Source organism: Geotrypetes seraphini, chromosome 12, assembly GCF_902459505.1.
Source record: "Geotrypetes seraphini chromosome 12, aGeoSer1.1, whole genome shotgun sequence".
NCBI classification, from domain to species: domain Eukaryota; kingdom Metazoa; phylum Chordata; class Amphibia; order Gymnophiona; family Dermophiidae; genus Geotrypetes; species Geotrypetes seraphini.
In genome coordinates this window covers 116,795,877-116,819,095 of record NC_047095.1, presented here as the reverse complement: position 1 = coordinate 116,819,095, position 23,219 = coordinate 116,795,877, and the positions used below count along the sequence as shown (strand labels likewise).

Genomic DNA, 23,219 nt, shown 5'->3' with positions numbered 1-23,219 from the left:
TGAAGCCCTGTAACGTGCTCTGGCCTAACACAGCCTCCGGAAGTGCGTTCCATGTGTCCACCACCCTCTGGGTAAAAAAGAACTTCCTAGCGTTTGTTCTAAACCTGCCCCCTTTTAATTTCTCCGAGTGCCCCCTTGTACTTGTGGTTCCCCACAGTGTGGAGAATCTGTCCCTGTCTACCTTTTCTATGCCCTTCAGGATTTTGAAGGTTTCTATCATGTCTCCCCTAAGTCTCCGCTTTTCCAGGGAGAATAGCCCCAGCTTTTTCAACCTGTCAGCATATGAGAAATTTTCCAGACAAATGCCGGGTTTTGGAAAGTCCTTCCAGGAGCCCGGACAGTCCTCTAAAAAGAGGACACGTCCAGGTTTTCCCGGATGTCTAATAACCCTATCCTTACTTCAGATATTTTTCTGGTTGTCCAAGTGGCTCCTTGCAAGTTCCTCCTCCATTTTTTTTCTCCTCTTCCAAAATATATTCCAATACTCTCTCTGACCTTCTCAACCCCTCCACCTCCAACATAGGGAGGCAGGAGTGATATCCACTCATTACTGTCTCTGCACAATGGGGGGCAGACGCTGCCATTTTGTAAGATGACAGCATGGTAGCTGGAGCTAGTGGGCATCTCTTCTATGTCTTAACACCTGATGTGTGTAGGGGGTGTCTGAGGGGGGCTCCCCTTGGATCCCTATCATATTTGTTATCTGAGAAGAATAAGGGAGGGGGGGGTGTAAGGGCAAATTGGGTCACCAGAAAAACCTTTGGGGTGGGGAGGTGAGGAGTCAGTGTTGGAGGCCATGGTCTACAATGAACGTTTATAGGAGTTTAGGAGTAAAGGAGAGTTGGGGTGTAATAGGAAGCATTGAGAGGAGAGGAGGAATCAGGGTCTGTGGCCTACTGGGCCACCAAGGGTTGTGGGTCATCAGATGTCTGGGACTGTCCGGGGTCTCGGATGGACTTTCCAAAACCCAGCAGTTTGTCCAGGTTTTGGAAAGCCGCATCTGAACATGCACGGAGGACGTCACACACATCCGCGCATGCTCCAGGCCCTCCAGACACGGCCAGAGCTCGTCGGGGAAGAAGAGAGGAAGTTTGTGGGGGCGGGGCTGAACTGGGAGGGGCTGGGGCAGAATGGGGTGGAGCTGAAGGTGGAACTGGGCAGGGCCGGCGTGGAATGGGGCAGGTCCAGAGGCGGAACAGGGCGGGGACATGTATCTGGATTTTTTGCGGCCCAAAAAATGGTAACCCTAATCTGAGGGGAAGTGCCGGACTTCACCTCATTCCTTTCCTTTGCTCTGGCACTCCAGTCTGAGCTGACCTAAAGATTCAGTGCAGAGAATGACACGGGGACAATTTTTTCCCCGTTCCCCGCAGGAACTCAATTTTCCCGTCCCATCCCCGTGAGTTTTGTCGCCATCTCTGTCCCATGCCTGCAAGCTCTGGCGTCATCTGCACAAGCCTCAAACACTTTAAAATCATAAAATCTATTTCTATCATTTAAATTTCTCCAGAATTCTTTTTTTTCAACGGTTCCTCCTTCTGCATCTATTCCTTTCTCTCTTCTCTTCTATCTTTCAAAGCACACAATTTTGTTAAATTGATTATTTTATCATTTTTTTCTCTTTCCTTACTTTGCACTTTATTACTCTCTAGGTACTTTAGTTAGATTGTGAGCCTTCGGGACAGTCAGGGAACTTTTAAGTACCTTTCTTACTTATAATTTTAATGTATATTTTCTGAAAACCGCTTAGAACCTATCGGATGTAGCGGTATATAAGAAATAAATTACATTACATAAATTACAAATTACATATAGGAATGGGACAGAGTTAGGGACAAAACTCGCGGAGATGGGACGGGAAAATTGAGTTCCTGCGGGGACGGTGACAAATTTGTCCCCGTGTCATTCTCTAATTCAGCGTTAAGAGAAAGGTAAGTTTCAGCACAGTTGGGGTGTTTTTTTTTTTCAATCAAGAGCAATTTTCTGTTTGGTCCCTTGCATGTGATTTGCCTGCCCCGTTGCCTTATGTGCAGTTTACTCATCTTCCCCAGAACAGGTATAACACCAGCAGCAACACTGCAGACTTCCCTCGGACGCAACCCTCCACCCCCCCCCCCCCCCCCCCCGACACACACTCACCCCCCTGAACAATACAAACTTTCTTCCCCCTATACACAACAGATATAGCACAGACTGTAGCAGTACATATTTCGACTCCGTCTCCTCAACACCCGCCTTGCCCCCATACAACACAAGTGTCAGCAATTCAAACTTCCCTCAATCTCAAGAGATGCCAGGCTACCCTGCTCCAGGCTGGAGATTTTGGACCGATCCTGGATTTCTAACCGTCACATCCTGTTGCATTATGGGACCCCCCCCCCCCCGCACTGAAGCCAATGAGCAGGGTCAGGCACTACAAATCCCACACCACCTTGGGATGTAAATTCAAAACCAAGACTGGCCCAGAAAGGCTCCAGCCTGGAACTGGCTTTCTTGGCATCGTACCACCCCAGCATCCACACCCCTAAAACGCACCCCAGAACGGGTATCAGAACTCAAGCTTTCCACTTCTCTCCTGACCCCACCACTTCAGGACATATACAGCACAGGCAGAAGCAGGGTAAGCTTTCCTGACCCCCTGCTGAATGACCTGAGCAGCATGTGTGTTGAAAGGTAGCAAAGGAAATGATAGGTCAGTGGGTGAAAGGTGCTCAGGACGGTGGCAACCCTCCCCGCCCTCTTAATCCCCTTCATCTCCGCACACTCCTTCCCCCGTACCTCTATATATCATTCCCTGCGCAAGCAGCAGCTGCATCACCAACTTGCTGTCCACATCGGCTCTCCAAATGACATCACTTCCTAGGCAAGGATCCAGGAAGTGATGTCAGAGGAACATCCGACACTAGCATTACAGCAGGTTGGTGATTGCTGTTCATGCCAGGAACATTACAGAAGTACGGGGGTAAGGAAGCAGCACACAGCAGCAGAAAGGCGGGGAAGGAGTGGGGGAGGGCAGAGGATGGGTGCCGGCGCCCCCACCAAGATGGCGCTCGGGGCAGTCCTCCCCCCGCCCCTCTTATTATGCCACTGGGTCAGTGGGTTGGCCAGATAGCAGCATTTGCAAGTGAAACTGTAGAGTGCAGCACCTCGCAGACTACAAAGCACTAATGGAGCCTTCTCCTCCTCATCTGGGCCACAGCATTGGAGCAGTTGCAAAGACAAGCCTGGAAGGAAGCAGCTGAGAGGTGCCTCTGATTAACCTGCACTCTCTTCCCTCGCTTTTGGCATGAGATGGGGGGGGGGAGATGGTATAGCCAGAGCCCAGAAGGAAAGTCTTCCACCTCTCCCTTCCTACTGGAAGCGTTGGTGATGGAGACCCTGCAATATGGAGGAGTCAAAGAGCGGGTTGTGGATTTCCATCTCTCCAGTCTGTGAAAAGGAAAGGAGAGAGAAGAGTTAACGCCACACTTTGAGTTTAATCATACAATAATACTAAAACCCTGGACTGGCTGGGCCTAAGATATATCTGTTTGGACTCTGTCTGTGACACTTGGATTATGGTTACCATATGGCTCCAGAGAAAGGAGAATGGATTAAGACATAGTAAATGACGGCAGATAAAGATCCAACTGGTCCATCCAGCCTGCCTAACCGTACATGTTCTATAAATTAATGATTTAATTTAAATTGTCCTTTTTCTTAGATATTTCTGAGCTAGAAACCCAGAGCTCTGCCTGGTTTTACTTTCATTGAAAGCAATGGAAGTAAGGAAGACAGATTGAGACATGCGGGTTTTACTTCCATCGATGGAGCCATATGGTAACCCCAGCTTGGCATATTCTTCCTTGACAGATTCCATAAAAGTGTCACCTCCAGGTTGTCTCAACCATTAGGCTATGGTGTAGCTAAGGGTGGTGGGCCTGGTCCAACCCACTTTAGGCTTGGCCCTCCTAAAATTGTGATACCCTTGCTATAGCTGGCAAGAATTCCCAAGCCCTGTCAACTGAGTGGAATTAAACTTTTAATATATTATTGCATTTGTATTCTTTATCAATGGATGTTATTACAAAGTATTTGCTACTTATTATATTACAGTATTTGCATTTTACAAACTGCTTTGGGTTGAACTGGAATAATTCACAAACTGCAGAAACTTATTTTTCTCCAGGAGCTACACAGCTACGAGGCCCCTCTGTGACCAGCTGCTGCAAAATAACTTTTTTGCTGTTTTAGAAGACAGAACAGCTGTGGGAAACAAAGAAAACCATCAGGGTCTGGCACTTTCCAAGTTTTTTAGTGAACTAACTTGTGAAAGACATACCGGAGCCAGACCTGGGCACTCATACACAGTGTACTCTCCATTTTCAGTCTCTGCTTCAGACTCTGTGGACAGCTGCTGCTGTGGCTTCTGGGATCCTGCTACTGCCCTGGAACAAGGAAAAGAAAGCAGAAAATAGCATATGATATGGTTTACATTACTATTTGGGCAGTGGTGTAATGAGGTTAGGAGGTGCCCAGGGTGGTGGCACCTCCCATGCCCTCTTCTCCCCTCACCGCTCCTTCCCGTCCCCATTCCACACTCGTGTTCTCCCTTCCCTCCCTCATGTACCTCTGTAAATCTTTGCCAGCGTGAGTGGCTTCTCCAGCATGCCGCTCGTGCCAGCGCTGGGTTTTCCTCTGACATCACTTCCTGGCCCTGTGACCTGGAAGTGATTCAGAGGGGAACCAGGCCAGTGTGAGTAACAGGCAGAAGTTGCTCACACTGACGAAGAGCTACAGAGGTTTGAGGTGGGGGGCAGAGATGGTGCAGGGAGGTGTCAGCGCTCCCATCAAAACAGCGCCCAGGGTGATCTTCCCCCCTTATTACTATGCCACTGTGTTTGGGTACCTCATGCTGGGGAAGATTAATCAATTTGGTGAGTTGGTAGCAGAGGTTGAGCCAGAATCGGAGGGGGGGGGGGCAGGTATTTAAAAAATATTGCTCTTGTTCCTAGGTGGTGCCAGAGCAGGAATATAGCCTGGATCTGCAGGTTTCACTGGGCTGTTGCACAGTAAGAGTGAATGGCAGTGATATTATTTTACCAGTCTGTAGATATCAAATTTTTTCCAGGTCACCTCTGCCTCATGTGGACTTACTCTTCCAGCGCCAGAATCTTCTTCTTCTCATTCTGGTAGTGATGGACCTGCACAGACTGAGCCAGCCTGATGTCACCAGGCTGAGGAGTGAAAGAGGAGAGGGAAAGGAGAAAGAGATGCAGAGAGGAGCAGGCCAGAGAATATGAACGGAAGAGAGACGGAGTGAGACAAATGTAGAAAGAGTGAGAGGCAGAAAGGGAGAGAGAGTGTGTGCATGCAAGTTGGACAAAGGAAGGAGATACGAAGGAAAGAGACAAAAAAAAAATAAAGGAAGCGTTGAGAATCTTAGGATTTCTCTTGGAGGCTGGCTCTGTCTGACTTTTGTTGATTGCTCTGTGCCTTGGTTTAATTAAACAGGGTTTCTTCTCAGTATCACCCCTTCCCTCCCCTCCAGGGAGAAATGAGCTTCCAAGTAAGCAATTAATAGTCATTGTGCTATAGTGGAACAGGCACGCATAATTAAATAATAGCGCCCTACCCAGGGCTGTGTGAACAGTGCAGTGAGGTTGCGCTGGGCATAGCTATGGAGGGTACAGAAACTGCTCCCAAATCTTTACCTTCGTTTTCCTCTCATTGGTGGAGATGGGTGACACCAGTGGGTGAGTCACAGCTCAATATAGTTCTCAATATATTACATATGTGATATACAGTCAGTGGTGTAGGGAGGGTGAGAAGCGCCCCTCCCCCACCCTCTTCTCTACCCCCCTGTTCCTTCCCCTCCCCCATGCCACACACACGCGCTCCCCTTCCCTACCCAGTACCTCTTTTAACTTCCCCGGCACAAGCAACATCACCAACTCGCTACCCTCGTCGGCTCCCCATTTGATGTCACTTCCTAGGCGCGGGACCCGGAAGTGACATCAGAGGGAGAGCCGATGCTGGTGTGAGCAGCAGGTTGGAGTTGCTGCTCGCACCGGTGAAGAGATAGAGCTACGGTGAGGGGGGAAGTGAAGGCACATGCGCGATGGGGGGAGGAATGTGAAGGAGCGGGAGGTTGGAGAGGAGGAGGGGAGTCAGCGCCCTCACCAAGACGGCGCCCCCACCTTACTGCGCCACTGTATACAGTACATATATAGCGTGAGGCAGAAAAGGTAACCCCCTAGAGTTTTTTGATGCTTTTTTCAGCAAAAGCTTTGAATTTCAATGAGAAATTTTACTTGTTTATTTAGTCATTATACTTATGTAATACTATTAACCAACCTTTAATTATCCAAAGTTATTTTGATGTTACTGACATGTTACTACTAAAATAAAAGGGTGATAGATGCTTGGAATCGTCTCCTGGAAGAAGTGGTAGAGACAGAGACTGTGTGAACTCAAGAAGGCGTGGGATGGGCAAGTGGGATGTCTTAGAGAAGGAGGAGATGGTGGTTACTGCGGATGGGCAGACTGGATGGGCCATTTGGCCTTTGCCTGCCATCGTGGTTCTATGTTTCTGTGTAACCTAGCGATTTTTGTGCATTAAAAATATTTGATCTAATACACAGTAAAATAACTTCATTCAAACAATACAATTAACAATGTGTCAGAATTTCTCAATCACTGTCGATCAGTCGGCCGTCACTCACCCTGTGTACTGGATACCTCCGACTTCCCCTGTAGGCAGTGTAGGCCATCTTCTGAGCCAGATGTACTTCCTTCTGTAACCTTTAGGGGGAGAAGGGGTTAGAAAAACAGAAAAGGGATGCTGGAGCAGAAGATAGTCACTGTCAGGAGTCATTTCATAAGAACCATTTTGACTTCTTAATGTTTATTAAAATTTGATGTCCCGCCAAATCTTACAACAATTCTCAGCGGTTTACATAATATTAAAAATAAAAATCCAATAAAATAAGAAAAAGAAACACCATAAAAGTATAGGATAGCACACAGAAAATACAATCATACAAGATTAAATCATACAACATTTTTACCATTTTTTTTCAGTGTTTGAGGAGTGCCTGAAAGCTTCATGTTAATCATTCATGCATTTCACCATGACTGGAAATGGTAACAGTCTCTCCAGCAACCGTAAAGGAGCCAGCCAGATTCCTCAGTTCCCAGAAATGGAGAAATCCATGATTGAAATCTATAACATCCCAAATCCTGAGTGGAGTAGAACGGGTACAAGTGGATCAATTTTTTTACTCCATCAAAAATTACAAAGACCAGGGGACACTCAATGAAGTTAAAGGGAAATACTTTTAAAACCAATATTTTTTCACTCAGAGAATAATTACGGTAAGCTCTGGAACACATTGCCAGAAGTTGTGGTAAGAGCAGATAGCGTAGCTGGTTTTAACAATTTCCTGGAGGAAAAGTTCATAGTCTGTTATTGAGAAAGACATTGGGGAAGCCACTGCTTGCCCTGGGATGTTGCGACTCTTTGGATTTTTGCCAGGTACTAGTGACTTGGATTGGGCTATTGATGGACCATTGGTCTGACCTAGTAAGGCTATTCTTATGTTCTTACGTGAGCCAAGTATAGGACAGTTAAGCCATTATAACATCACTGATGAGATTGACTCAGAGGCATTATGGAATGAGGCATTAAGAGCATAAGACTAGCCTTAGTGGGTCGGATCAATGGTCCATCAAGCCCACTAACCCGTTCTCACGGTGGCCAATCCAGGTCACTAGTACTTGGCCATCACAATCTCAGCTCTGGAATGTTGCTCTCATTGGGGTTCCGGAATCTTGCTATTCTTTTTGATGCTGAAATGTTGCTACTCTTTGGGTTTTGGCCAGGGACTAGGGACCTGGATTGGCCACTATGAGAACGGGCTACTGGGCTTGATGGACCATTTGTCTGACCCAGTAAGGCTATTCTTAAGTTAATTCCAAGGCATATTTTTATAGCTGGGATGGTGGTTGTGGTAGTACTGGATATGGGGACAGGGAGAGATGGGTATGAATGTTCAGCTTTGGACTGCCTGGATTTCACTCAAGTATGACATAGGCTGCCTTCTTACCAAATCCAAATCCCGCCCTCCAGCCGTCCTCTCTGCTCGTGTTCTGTTGGAGGCCAGGTTCCTGAAGAAGGGCTCCTCCCGAAACCAGCGCGGTTGAACCTTTCCTCCTGGCGGGTTTTTCCGTCGGTGTGATAGTTTTGGATAAGTATTGTTTATTTTTGGATATGTTCTTCACCTTTTGGTATGGTTTTTGATTTTGTTGTGATTTTGTGCGTGCTTTTTGAGGGGGTTTGGCTGGCAGGGTTTGTGTGGGGGTCGCTCAGGTCGTTTGTGTTGAGTTTTATTTACTCACTTTGATTGTTGATTGGTTTGATTCTTGCACACACAGGGCGCTCGATGATGGTGTGTGGGTGGAGGCTTATCGCCTTGACCCAGAAGTGAAGTGTCGGAGCTGTGCTCCTATCACTGAGGGTTCACACTGAGAGCGCCCTACAACATTATACAGTGTGACATGCTTTTTTGACATGTTACACTGTATTTGGCTTATAAGTTGTGAGAAAAGTTTGGCACTGTGGGCTTCCCCCACGCAGACCTTGATGTGACTTGGTTGCCTTCTTTGTTTTTTCTAGTTTAGGATTTGTTTGGCAAATTAGGAGTGTGTTGTTGTTGTTGTTCTTACCAAATCTGGCAGGATCAAAGTCTTTACGTAAGCACATAATGCTCACTCCACAGGAGTTTAAAGGCCTGAGCAGGACATTAACATTGTAATATTAAACTTGTTCTAGGTTTCTAATGATAACTTAATATTTGGTGGTACAGATGCATTTGCTAGCCAAGGGGTAGAGAGTTTGTACTGGCCATAAAGCAGGGGTGGTCAATTCAGCATCAAAACCTGGAGTTGTTTGTGTTTTGTTTTTTTTTTTTTGGGGGGGGGGGAGGATGCTCCCCAATATCCCCTTAAACTGTGTCTATGGTTGAAGGCAAAATGTTCTGTGGTATTGTCTGCCAGAGAGGATTTTTAAATTTGCTGTGAGATTCAGGGACAATGATTACAGACCTGAGGTCAGAAATAGGCTATGATATCAAAATCATTCAACTGACCCGCATTGGTAACAAAATTCATGGAGAGTGATCAAAATAAAGTTTATAAAAATACTCAGAGATATGGAACTCTGTAGGGAAGGCTTGAATACCTCCCTTGGGGGAAGAGTTCACCTTCCAGGCATTGTGATTTTATAAAAACTTTGATCACTAACTCCACAGAATATTGCTTAATTCAGTCTCAAAAAAAACTTTCATAATAAAGATTTTTAACGTATTTGAGAGTCACTGTGTGTTATAATATGTTTTGAAATAACACTTAGCTTAAACAGGACTTATTTCAAAACATATTATTTCAAAACATGTTATTTCAAAACATATTATAACACACAGTGACTCTCAAATACGTTAAAAATCTTTATTATGAAAGTTTTTTTTGAGACTGAATTAAGCAACATTTTGCAGAGAGGATTTTTAAGCATCTGACTCGGCAAACCAAATCACATTGAAGGATACGGGTGAACAAGGTATCCATCAAGGAACACCTAGCTTAGCCTCCGCGTGTGCGGGTCGCCGGACAAGATGGACCTAAGGTCTGATCCGGTGAAGGCATATCTTATGTTCTTATGTTACTGGGAACTGTGGAAGAGCAGCTTAGATGTCTGATCTTGATTAAATGCCAAGCGCAACATTCCAGTACGGTTTTCCAGAGCTGCAGAAAACCCGAAATTTGCACTTCTTTATTCTCTGTTTACTTCTTGGCGTAGTGTAAACAAGGCCAGATTCCAAAAGAATCTTCTACCCCACCCCACCCCACCCATCTTGTTTACCATACAACAAGGGCGCCACCTTCTGGCTGACTGTAGCATTGACTTCAATAAGCAGGCTCAAGCACTAAATCCCACTCTGCTTGGGGATTTTAAGTTTAAAACCAGGACTGGCAAAAAGTCTCCAGTCTGGAACTGGGTAATTTAGCATTTCTGTGAACTCCTTCTGTTCCCTGATGACCGAGGACAGTTTTTATTTATTTGGATTTAGTTCATTAATTTTTCACTAGTAGTTCAAGGTCAGATATATTCAGGTGCACTGGGTATTTCCTCTGCCCCTGGAGGGCTCACAGTCTAAGCCTGTACCTGAGGCAACAGTGACTTGCCTAAAATCACAAGAAGAGGCAGTGAAATTTAAACTAGGCTTTGCTTATCAGCCTAGTCCTCTGATCATTAGGCTCTTCTTCAACTGCCATCCTGGGGTCCCTTGCAGACCTATCTTTCAGCGACTCTGTTCCACTTCCTGAAGTCCCTTGTGACCTATGTCTAGATAATGGAGAGGCCATTATGTGGGAGGGGGGCATCCAGTGGCATAGCGAGGGTGGTGGTGCCCCCCTGCTCTCTTCTCCACCCTCCTCCGGGCCAGCTCTTTCCCTTCCCCGGCACAAGTAGCATCTCCAATTTGCTGCCTGCACCAACCTCGGCTGACACCATTTGCTGGTCCTGCGAGCCGGAAGTGACATCAGAGGGAGAGCTGAGGCTGGCATGAGCTGCAGGATGGCGCTGCTGTTCGTGCCGACTAAAGGTACTTGGGGGAGGGGAAGGGAAGGTCCGCAGTAGGGGAGGAGTGGAATGGAGCGGGGGTGCACAGAAAAGGAGAGGTGCCGGCACCCCCACCAAGACAGCACCTAAGACAGTCTGCCCCAACCTCTCCCCCTTTATTATACCATTAGGAGCATCTTCTTCCAAAATTACCCACCCTCTCATAAAACAGGCACCCCTTCCTCTCTCCTGGCAGCACTTTTTCATGGGTGCCACACTCCCTGATCTGTCGCATCCAGGGCCGGATTTTCCTATAGGCTAACTAGGCTTCAGCATAGGGCCTCAAGATCAAGAGGGGCCTACATTCAAATTGTTACCAAATTAAAATTACACTATTCTAAAAACAGTGAACACTAAAACACTGAACCGAAAATAAGGAGAAATTCTACGCTTCGGGATGGGAACCGGCTCTGGCCGCAACGGGGCGCCGACTCGGCTTCTCCCTTTCTTTTTCTCGCCCTGGGAGGAGGATCGGGGAGGGAAAGACATCAGTCCGGAAACAGCTGGGCAAAGCCCAGCCCCGCACGGAGAGAGGCAAAACGTGGATCCGGCAGGACAGGGCGGCCCAGACTGGCATCGGGGTGGGGGGGGTTCAGTGGAAGGGGGATGGGAGGCAGGCAGGCTGGCATCGGAGGGGAGGTGGGGGGGTTTAATGGAAGGTAGGCAGGATGGCATGGGGGGGTGTTCAATGGAAGGGGGATGGGAGGCAGGCGGGTATCGGAGGGGGGGTGAGGTGAGGAAGGACGCACTGGGGGCACTAGGAACATAGGAAGGGGCAATGTTGTGTGTTATGTTTGATTAGTTATTGTTACAAGTACTATATATGGTGCTGAGAATAAATGTCCAAATAAGTGTTCTCGACTTTTTCTATTTATTATCCGTGTCACATTTTCTATAAAGGTTAATATCAATAACAACATGTTTCATTTAACATATTGATATATATCACAGTAATGATGTATTTTATTATCTCTCATGTAATTTACAAACTTAAAAATGGGAGGTGAAAGGGCCTCATAAGTGGAATAGCCTAGGGACTCTTTTCATCTAAATCCGGCCCTGGTCGCATCTCATTACACTTGCTCCCCTTCTTTTCTTCCCATTTTTTAATTTCTTGAAATTAATGCTCTCTTCTCTATAGAACTGTTTAGTTCTTTCCCTGCTGTGAAATTTCTTTGATTTTAGAATTGTGAAATGCTCTGATCTGCAACTTTACTAAAGTGGTATAAAAATTTTAATAAACTATAACGGTCTTAAAGGCACAGAGATGAGCGGTAGCAGTACCGAAAGCCACAGGCCCGGAGGCCCCTGAGCCTTTTTGAGGGTGGCTGGATGGGGGGGGGGGGGGGGTCTGATCTAGCCCAGATAAGGATGGGATTGGTGGGGGCTATGGGGAAAGAGGGAGTCGGAATATAGGGCCGGAGAAGGACTTCCCTACCTGTACCAGCAAAGGCCAGCCACGAGCAGCGCAGAGATCCCAACAGCTGTGCAGATCACCACCAGGGCTGCAGAGAAAAAGAGATTTCAGTCACAGGCCTTGTATTATTTTTCTTTTTAAAATACACATTTGGGGGTTGGACAGTGCATTATTTATGCAAACAGAGCTTCTATGTGTAGTTTAATTTAGCTTATTCTGGTTATTTGCTATATCATTCTACGAGGATTATTCAAACAGTTTCCATATTTTCACGGGAAATGGAGAAGTGGTAAGAGTATTGCAAAACAAGGTGATTATGTGGAAAAGTGATATCATTTGCTTTTAAGATATTTAATAAATAGTGTTTAAAAAAATAAAAGTGTGGAAACCTTTTGAAGATCCCTCATATCATATTACTATGTTATCAGATACCTGTAACTTGGGAAATTTGGAGTTCTTGGTGAATCTGACTCTCTCCTTTCTGTGGGGGGGGGGGGGTTTCAGCCTGATAGTTTCCTCCTGTTCAATCATGTATAGAACCGCCCCCCCCCCCCCGTGCCCTCCTTCATTTTATATCCCCCTCCCAGCTCAGTCCAATGGAGACTGTCCTCAGCCAAAGGCAGTGACGTAGCGAGGGTGAGAGGTGCACCCCTCCCCCACCCTCATCTCTGCCCCCTCCGCTCCTTCCCCGTACCTCTGGTTGTTCACTGCCATGACCAACAACTTCAACGTGCTCTTCACAACCGCGTCAGCTCCCTCTCTGATGTCACTTCCTATGCATGGCACCTGGAAGTGACGTCAGTGGGAGCCAACCTGGCTCCCCTCTAAAATCACTTCCTGGTCGTGGGGCAAGGAAGTGGCGTCGGAGGGAAAGCCAGCGCAGGCAGCAGGCTGGAGAAGCTGCTTACGCTGGTGAAGATTTAAAGAGGTACGGGGGGAAGGGAGAATGCGAGTGTGGTGTGGGGGGCAGGGAAGGAATGGAGGGAAGCGGTGGAGAGGAGGGCGCAGGGGAGAACCACTGCCCTGGACGCCTCCTACCTTTGCTACCCCACTGCTAAGCACCTAACTTTTCCTCGTGTGCAACAGCATAGGAGGATGTTAATATGGGATTGGCGTGGGGCGTTGAGCATTTTGACTAGTCCTGCTTATTGAATAGAATAGCAATATTTATGCGCTCAGCTGTTGATTTTTGGCGTCAGCCATAAACATTGCGCCTAAGGTTTGGCACGAACTTAACGCTAGTATTGTTTGACAGATTTGGCAAGTGACTCTTTTCAGTTATAGAATACTAGCTCAGCACCCAGCTTTTTTGGGGTCTAACCATCTTTTCCCTCACCACTGGCTTAGGGGATTACCAAACGAGACATGGCTCCATCCTGTGGAACTTCCACAATCCACAGCGGAATGGTACAATTTGTCGCAGCCATTTTATCACGCCCAATGAATCGTCCTCTCCAAATCACTGTTGGTGCCTTTCCTCCTCTCCATTCCAGTGGGTTCATAGACAACCCTGCGAAAGACAAAGGCGCGCGCCGACAACTGAGCGCAAGATGGAGGCGCGCGCCGAAGAAAATTACAGTTTTTAGGGGCTCCGACAGGGGATTTTGGGGGGGAGCCCCCCAGTTTACTTAATAGAGATCGCGCCGGCGTTGGGGGGGGGTTTGGGGGGTTGTAACCCTCCACATTTTACTGTAAACTTAACTTTTTCCCTAAAAACAGGGAAAAAGTGAAGTTTTCAGTAAAATGTGGGGGGTTACAACCCCCCACACCCCCCACAACATGGCACGATCTCTATTAAGTAAAGTGGGGGTTCCCCCCCCACACCCCCCCCCTGTCGGAGCCGTAAAAACTGTAATTTTCTGCGGCGCGCGCCTCCACGCTGCACTCAATTGTCTGCGCGCGCCTTTGTCCCGGCACGTTTATGACCTGACACCTTCCAGTGACATAGTACAGGGGAGCGGGGGGGGGGCATCGGTGCCTCTCTACCTCTCTATCCCTCCTGCAAACCTCTTGAAAAGTTTATCGGGGCAAGCAGCCTCTGCCACCCCTTGCTCGCACTGGCCTCGGCTCACTTCTGACATCACTTCCTAGTCACAGGACCAGAATGTCCTGTCAAGAGGGGAGCCGAGGCTGGCACGAACAGGAGGAGGAAGATGCTGCTCGAGCTGGCAAACTTTTCAAGAGGTATGCAGCAGGGGGGGGGGGGGAAGAGTAAGGGGGCATCCCAAGTTGGGGGAGGAGGGGGCATTGCCCCCTCCAAATGAGCTCAGGTGCTGCTGTGATGCCCCCTGAGTGTAGGAAGATTCATCATGGCCGATTCAGTAATGAAATTGCTGTACTGAATTGTCCTAGATCCATCCACAGCATCTTTCATAATTTATATTCCACAATTCTATGTGGATTACAAATTATTCAGGTAATCAAGCATTTTTTCCCCTAATTGTCTCGGAGGGCTCCCACTGTCTAAAGTACCTGAGGCGATGGGAATTAAGTGACTTGCCTAGAGTCACAAGGAGCAGTGCGGGATTCGAACCCACAACCTCAGGGAGTCAAGGCTGTAGCTTTAACCACTGCACCACACAGCACCTCATTGTTTGCTGCAACTTAGCTGGGGGGAGAAACAGAGGCAGAGATCAGCACTCACTCAGAGACACTGCGTCATTCAGGTTGGGCAGGGGGTCTTTCCGGGGCTCCTGGATGGGTCCTGTCTGCCTTGCCAGTGCGGCGGGCTCAGAGGGTGGAAGAGTCCTGGCTGGTGTGGTGGCACTGGAGATTTGTACGGGAGTAGAGGAGGTGATGTTCCAGCCAGGGGAGGTGCCGGTGTTGTTAGATTCAGCTGAGGATGAGAAGACGAGAAAGCCATATGAAAGCAAAGGCGAGAAGGGGACAATTAGGGAAATGCTTTTTTAGAAAGTATATTAGAACAACCAACGAAGCTATCTGCTTGTACAGAAAAGAGCAAAGATAAAGAAAATAATAATACAGAAAGGATGCAATAAAGACCTAGTATATCAATAACCTCACCCGCATTAGAAGAGAAGAATCAAAGTGAAATTTTGGTCATTAATGAAAAACTAGATCAAGTACATCATTGGCTAGATAAAAACAGATTGGCACTCAATATCAATAAAACCAATGTTATGCTATTTCCGTGGAAAGAGAGTTTTCCTCTTGTTGCTCCTATTTCTATTCTTAATGTACCCCTACAATTAGTAAAAAACACAAAAATTTTGGGGGTAATTTTTGATACTAAACTTTCTTACCATGATCACATCAGTAACATTGTAAAAATCACCTTTTATAGGTTACGCAAAATTCGTTCCATTTCAAAATTTCTTTGTCCCAAATCAATTACAATACTTATTCACTCTTTGGTGATGTCTAAAATTGATTATTGCAATTCCTTATTTAAAGGAATTGCACTATATGAAATTAAAAGATTACAAATTATACAAAATACAGCCATAAAATTAATAACCAATGCAAAAAAATATGATCATGTAACACCACTCCTCAAAGAGGCTCATTGGCTCCCTGTTACTTACAGAATTACTTATAAATTATGTTTAATTATCTTTAAGACTCTGATCAACAAGACCCCTGCATTTTTATATCGATTTCTTGTTCCTTATTCTACAAAAAGAATATTACGTTCTAGCGAACAAAATCTGCTATCTGTCCCTTCGTTAAAAATTATCAATACAAGGAGACAATTTATTTTTTCTTGTACTGCACCACAGACATGGAACGCTCTTCCTATTTTCTTACGAGAGGAAAAAGAACTTGGAAAATTTAAAACTGAACTTAAAACCTTCCTTTTTAAAGATGCTTTTATATCATAATTTTAGTTTTAGTATTATGTTTTTTCTATATGAAACCTGTGTTAATTATTTCCTTTTGTGTTTCCCCTCAATGTTTCTTCTTTACTTTATGAATTGTAGTTCATCCCTTCTTTCCCATGTTTATCATTGTTAATAATCATGAGTTCTTACTCATTATTTAATAATTGTATGTACTGTATTGTTTGTTTTTGTTTTTTATATTTAATAATTGTTAAATTTAAAGTGTACATCGCTTAGAATATTTGATTAAGCGATTTATCAAGTCATCTAATAAACTTGAAACTTGAAGAATATACAGAATATAAGCAGTAATAAAGGCCTTATGGTGGACTGCGCTCGGACGTCCTGCAGTAATTTTATGATCGGTGTGCCACATGCTAAAAATTAGACCTTTTACTTAAGCTGTAATAAGAAGTAACGCATACTTACTGCACTAGTTGTCGGATCAACACATGTTTCCCACAAGCTAAAAAATATTTTTTCTTTTTTAGCGCTGGGGGTGTGTTTGGGGGGCCAACAGTAGGCGTGTTCTTTACTAGTGGAGCTTAGAGCAGTGTATCGCCAACTGTGTGCCCCAATGAGACGCCGGTAAGGAGGAGAGGTGTGGGCATGGACTGACTGCTTATAGGACATGCCTCTCGTGGCGAGAGGCATGTTCTGTAGGCAGCTAGCCGGCGCCAATGACTCTTCTCCTTGCCCCGCACCTCCCCTCCTCTCCTCCTCACCAAAGTGACGGGTTCAGGGCCGCAGCCAGATGGGCCTCCGTGCATGTGCGGACGCCGACGTCCATGCACTTCCGGGTGCCTTCTGGCTGGGGCGCTGGGTTTTGGAAAGCCCCGACAATCTCCGTCTGTGTCTGGATGGCCTCTGAGCATTTGCAGATGACATCACACACCTCCAGGCATGCTGAAAGCCCTCCAGACGCGGCCCGGAAGTCGGGGAAGAAGAGACTAGGCTTTCTGGGGGCAGTGCTGGGGGCAAAATTGGGTGGGGCCATATGGCCGGGCTTTCACTTCTCAAAATATGGTTACCCAACCTCAGAGCCTCTTCTTGATTGTTCTGCCTCCCCCCTCTCCCCCCCCCCCCATCTCCCATTACTCTTTCCTTGGTTCTACCTCTTCCCAATCAGGAATTTTTTCCTAGATTTCCTGCCTCCCCCCATGCTCTGTTGCTCCTTCCCAGGTCCCAGATAGAGATTCCAAGGTGCGGCAGCAACAAGAAGGAAAATCAGTGCTGGGTTTGTGAGTGTACAGCCCTGCCCCTCACATGAGTATCTTTGGTAACAGGAAGTTGTTGTAGAGGGGAGGATATGTGGCCTATGAGCATAAGCAAGCTCTCAACTGTTGCTCCATGAATATCGCCATCAGCCTTGACTTTTTGCTCAGGAATGATAGGCAGTTGCCAAACCCTGGCCATCATGTGAGAGGAGTTTGAGTAGAATTTATACCATTAGACCATACCATAGATGTCAGACTTTATCCCAGAAGGCCGTGTGAATTTCGGACTCTTGCTCAGAAACGTGTGAATGAAGTCTGTGATGCCATTGGGCTTCTCATCAGCGAGAGCTGCAAAAGAGAAGAAGGGGAGGTGAGACGGAGACTTCAGTGACACCACCCTGTCAAAATACCTCATCACCACCTCAAAGGGGCCATCACGAAACTTAGACTTGCTGCCTCTGCCTCACATCTCCACACTCATACACTCCTTAGGGTCTAGTGTCTCACTACTGCTGGAGAACAGGGAAAGGCCTGGACTCACGCCAACAGTACCTAAGAGAGCTTGAAGGCAGAAATGCTGGGCTTCCTCTCAGCCCTGGGAATATAACAGATTTTCTGCTATGCTCCCCCTCCCCCCCCCAATAGCTTGACACCTGTGAGTTTCTCATGAAGAACTGGAAATCTAAATATCTTTTCTCCATTTTATTAACCTCCATCAACTTCAATGCCATCACCCTTTAAATCAATCCCTGGACTCCAGCAGGGTCTATCCTTGTCTTTTCTCTATTTTCTTCCATTTTGCTATCATTTCTGCCCCCATAACATCCCCCAGGATGCTGTTTTATGCACTCAACACATTTTCTGAAAATAAATATTTCTCGATGGTTTTTCCGAGTTCATTCCTGCACTTTCAGAGCCTCACGGCCTCTTATTCCAGAACATTCTTTCCTTTGGAAAGGGGACTTGCATCTGATTTATACTCTTGAGGTATTTGAATTTCACTATTCCTTTTTCCCCCCCCCCTCCTTTCTGGATTTAGATGTTTGAGTCTCGTAGGGTTTTTGGTGCAGAACCTGTATCATTTTCAGTTGCCTGGTTCCAAGAACGAGATTTTGGGCCCGTCTTTGATTTTGGACAATCCCATCCTGATGCATTCTGGGACCTGCAACACTGATTTCAATGGGTAGAATCATTTACTATAAATACTATACTTCTTTGGGACTGGCAAAAACACCCTCCCTTCTGGAATGGGTAGCTTGGCAGCTCTGGATATGATCGCTCATAAGAACATAAGATTTGCCATACTGGGACAGACCGAAGGTCCATCAAGCCCAGTATCCTGCTTCTAACAATGGCCAACCCAGGTCTCAAGTACCTGGCAGAACCTCAAAGAGTAGCAACATTCCAGAGCTGAGATTGTGATGTCATCCTGTCTCATTCCACCAATGCCTAAGAGCCAACCTCCAGTGATATCACAATGGCTTGATTATCCTATACTTGTCTCACATAAGAACATAAGAGTTGCTATGCTGGGACAGACCGAAGGTTCATCAAGCTCAGCATCCTGTTTCTAACAGTGGCCAACCCAGGTCCCAAGTACCTGGCAGAACCTCAAAGAGTAGCAACATTCCAGAGCTGAGATTGTGATGTCATCCTGTCTCATTCCACCAATGCCTAAGAGCCAACCTCCAGTGATATCACAATGGCTTGATTATCCTATACTTGTCTCACATAAGAACATAAGAGTTGCTATGCTGGGACAGACCGAAGGTCCATCAAGCCCAGCATCCTGTTTCTAACATGGCCAACCCAGGTCTCAAGTACCTGGCAGAACCCCAAAGAGTAGCAACATTCCTGAGCTGAGATTGTGATGTCATCATGTCTCATTCCACCAATGCCTAAGAGCCAACCTCAGCAGTGATGTCACAATGGCTTGACTGCCCTATACTTGGCTCACATAAGAGCTGCCATACTGGGACAGACCAAAGGTCCATCAAGCCCAGCATCCTGTTTCTAACAGTGGCCAACCCAGGTCCTAAATTCCTAGCTAGATCCCAAATAGCAAAATAGATTCTATGCTGCTTATCCTAGGAATAAGCAGTAGATTTCCCCAAGCCAGGGGTAGGCAATTCCGCTCCTCGAGAGCCACAGGCTTTGGTCACATCTTTTTCAGTCTACTTGCTCAGAGTATCCAGTCTGTTGCACATCCTAATATCATCTCTAAAAAGGCACTTTTACCTCTAAACCCTTTGCACTATTGCTCACAAAGAACTGCTTCCCAGGACTTATCCCTGTAGCACCCACTGCTCTCTTTTTGGAGTGAGTCTTATCAACATATTTCTAATCCAGTCAGCCATCTAGAGCAGTGTTTCTCAACATGCGGTTAGGGTACGTGGGCTGCTTGTCGGGGGTACACGGCCCGGCCTGTGCGGAGGATATTCCCTGCCCATCAGTAGAAACTGCTGCCGCCGGGATCCCTGTCCCCCCGCTGAAGCCGCTGCCAGGGATCCCTCCCTGTGCTATTATTACGGGGGTGGAGTAAGGGGCGGAGCTTGGGCGAGGCTATTCGGTTGGTATTTGTTAGGCTTAGGTAGGGGGTACTTGGCTTGAAGAAGTTGAGAAACACTGATCTAGAGTCCCACTGGCACATTTTTATTTTGCCTGTTTTGCTGATGATAAATCATTTTTCACAAATTCTCAGGTACTGCAGAGTAACAGTGGAATACAAAGTCAGAAATGTGTCATTCACACATGCGCTGACACTACAACCAGTTCTAATGTTATTTCAGTATGAATCGAGTAAAGAATATCTTCATTCAGTTTTAAACATCAATATATACATAGATGTAGTGGGTTGCTAAGAAAGCATTTACATCACCAAGAGAACGTAGCAACGGGAGTTCAGATTTTGACCTTAGAGTATAGAGTGCTCATTCGGTCTGTCATTCGTCATTAATCCCTGCTAATGTTCTCATATTCTTATATATTTTTTTAGAATCTTTTTATAATCTTTTTGTTGTATATTGTATCATTTGAGTTAACAATAAACTACTGTTTATCTATAGTATATTTTGATCATTTAGCTTTTTATGTGTATCTGCATTCTGTGATCTACTGGTTCACCAGTGCTGTCCCAGCATTAGATTAAATATTCCCCCATGCCAACGCGTTTCGCTTAGCTTTGTCAGGGCTGGGGAATCATAGTTTTAAACTTCCATACTAACACGCCGGTAATAACCAGTAGATCACAGAATGCAGATACGCATAAAAAGCTAAGTGATCAAAATATACTATAGATAAACAGTAGTTTATTGATAACTCAAATGATACAATATACAACAAAAAGATTATAAAAAGATTCTAAAAAAATATATAAGAATATGAGAACATTAGCAGGGATTAATGACGAATGACAGACCGAATGAGCACTCTATACTCTAAGGTCAAAATCTGAACTCCCGTTGCTACGTTCTCTTGGTGATGTAAATGCTTTCTTAGCAACCCACTACATCTATGTATATATTGATATTTCAGTATGAATGCAGAAATAAATGCAATATTATTGCTGTATTTTTCCCCTCAGCTATAAAGCATACTGCTGTGTCCCACAACGGTGCCCAGTTTGAAATTCAAAACAGAGGAATGACTCCCCCATCCCCTTCCATCTCCTTACTCTGTTTTTGCAGCCTCGTTAGAACACAGGTCCCTCCGGGGTCCTCCTGGTACAGAGGCAGGCAGGAGCCACACCGCTGAGCCCCCCGTACACAGGACTGGCGGCGCTGAATGAGGCAGGAGATTTGGGGGGAACACTGGGACATAGCTAGCGGGAGAGAAAGAGAAAGAGGAGAGTTTTAAGAACAGCAGAAGGCACGCTCAAGGAAAAGAGTCACTTTCTGATCAATTGAAATCTATTGCCTCTTGGTTTCGGCAACATAAGTTGTTTCTCAATCTTCATAAGTGTGTTTTCCAGGTAGAATTTTTCTTCTCCTTTTCACCCAGAATTGAATAGCTTCTGTCTGCGTTAAAGATCACATCTGTTGAGATAATGAACTTTCTTTTTTCTTCACTTATTTCTAAGATAATTTATTTGTTCTCTCTAGCTTTGTTTGAACGAAAGAAGATTCTTTGTATGCAGGAAAATTACAAGGAGGAGGACACATGGAACGCGCTCCCAGAGGCTATGATAGGCCAGAGCACGCTACAGGGGTTCAAGGAGGGTCTAGATAGGTTCCTAAAAGAAAAGGGGATTGAGGGGTACAGATAGAAGTAGAGGTAGGATATAGGAATAGTCAGTGACCACTTCACAGGTCAATTAAAATCTATTGCCTCTTGATTTCAGCAACATAAGTTGTTTCTCAATCTTCATAAGTGTGTTTTCCAGGTAGAATTTTTCTTCTCCTTTTCACCCAGAATTGAATAGCTTCTGTCTGCGTTAAAGATCACATCTGTTGAGATAATGAACTTTCTTTTTTCTTCGCTTATTTCTAAGATAATTTATTTGTTCTCTCTAGCTTTGTTTGAACGAAAGAAGATTCTTTGTATGCAGGAAAATTACAAGGAGACCCAAATTGGGATACTGTCACATCTAAATCTGCCATGTGTAGGAACACACAAGAAGCAAACTGGTGCCAACAGACAGGCGCTTTGTGCACACATTACAGAAATCAAGCATTTATATGCATGATTTCCACCATTAAATACCAATTATGTGTTACCGTGGATAGAGTGTGGTTGTGTCCCTGAGATATATCCAACGACCTACTTGAAATCGCAACTCTGTCTTTGTAACTATGACCTAACTGTGGCTCTCTTTTACTAAGCCGCAGTAGAGGAGTCTACCACGGCCCGGAGCGCTAAATGCTCCGACATTCGTAGGAATTCTATGAGTGTCAAAGCAGCGTCGGAACATTTAGCGCTCCGGGCCGCAGTTGAAACCTCTACCGTGGCTTAGTAAAAGGGGTGTGTGTAAGAACTGGGTCAGACCAGAGGTCCATCGTGCCCAGCGGTCCGCTTCCGTGGCGGCCCATCAGGTCCATGACCTGTGAAGTGGTCACTGACTATTCCTATATCCTACCTCTACTTCTATCTGTACCCCTCAATCCCCTTTTCTTTTAGGAACCTATCTAGACCCTCCTTGAACCCCTGTAGCGTGCTCTGGCCTATCATAGCCTCCGGGAGCGCGTTCCATGTGTCCACCACCCTCTGAGTGTATTACTAACTGTACTGACCTACCTGTACTAGCAACTCTATTGAATGTCCGTGTCAAACTTCCTAGGTAACTGACCCAACCTCTTGTAATGTAATCCAACCTTGAACTGAATAGGTAAAGGCAGACTAGAAAACCTGATTAACATAGCATAACATATACACATAACTTGTAGAATACGGTACTCCCCCAAAATTCACGGGGGTTCCATTCCAGGAACCCCCGCAAATCTTGAACAACCGCGAATACGGTTTTTTTTTTGTGGGGGAGACTGGAGAGGGCAGCGGGAGAGGCAGGAGAGAGCAGCTCTGACACGCAGCTCCCGATTGGTAAGGCCCAACTTTAGTGTAGGAAGAGGCAGTCGGAGCATACATCGAGTGATTTCCTTCACTCGCCGGTGCTCCAGCTACTTTCTCCTGCCTCTCCAGCTGTCCTCTTCCGGTCGGCGGTCGCAGTCGGAAAATACCGCGAATGACTGGGGGACTGTGAACTGCCGACCGCGAATGACCAGGGGAACACTGTACTATAGATTTTGCGTGCTTCAAGGCCCACAGTTAAATGCATATGATTGCCGATTAGGTTTGGCGACCACTGGGGTTGTTTATTAATCCAATTTCCCTAGCCTCCCTATTGTTTTTTTACCCTCTATGTCTTCTTTAATTTAAAATTGTAGTTCTCCACACTTTCCTTTCGTTTTGATGTTTGTCGAGTATTGTCTAGCCCAGTGTTCTTCAACCTTTTGACACCTATGGACCGGCGGAAATAAAGTAATTATTTTGTGGACCGGCACCGGTCCGCAGACTGGCAGTTGAAGAACACTGGGCTACGTCGTGCCCATCTCCATCCAATCTCCGCCCCCAGATCCCGCCCCATAATAGAA

At 46.0% G+C, this 23,219-nt stretch overlaps 1 protein-coding gene across 3 annotated transcripts in view; it reads right to left on the bottom strand.

Annotated features, from left to right (window-relative positions):
* Positions 1–2,330: 2,330 nt before the first annotated feature.
* The window catches only part of LOC117346081 (neural proliferation differentiation and control protein 1-like), a 45,783-nt gene continuing 24,894 nt past the window's right edge, over positions 2,331–23,219 (bottom strand). For 2 of the 3 annotated variants that reach the window (XM_033915393.1, XM_033915391.1), the window contains exons 2-9: positions 20,807–20,953; positions 17,377–17,481; positions 14,719–14,910; positions 12,096–12,162; positions 6,705–6,783; positions 5,137–5,216; positions 4,307–4,427; positions 2,331–3,429 (exon numbers count right to left, since the gene is read on the bottom strand). In XM_033915393.1, coding sequence (XP_033771284.1) covers positions 3,352–3,429; positions 4,307–4,427; positions 5,137–5,216; positions 6,705–6,783; positions 12,096–12,162; positions 14,719–14,910; positions 17,377–17,481; positions 20,807–20,951 — 867 coding nt within the window. In that variant the 5' untranslated portion in view covers positions 20,952–20,953 and the 3' untranslated portion in view covers positions 2,331–3,351. The remainder of the gene's footprint in view (positions 3,430–4,306; positions 4,428–5,136; positions 5,217–6,704; positions 6,784–12,095; positions 12,163–14,718; positions 14,911–17,376; positions 17,482–20,806; positions 20,954–23,219) is intronic. The other variant, XM_033915392.1, reaches the window with a different exon arrangement.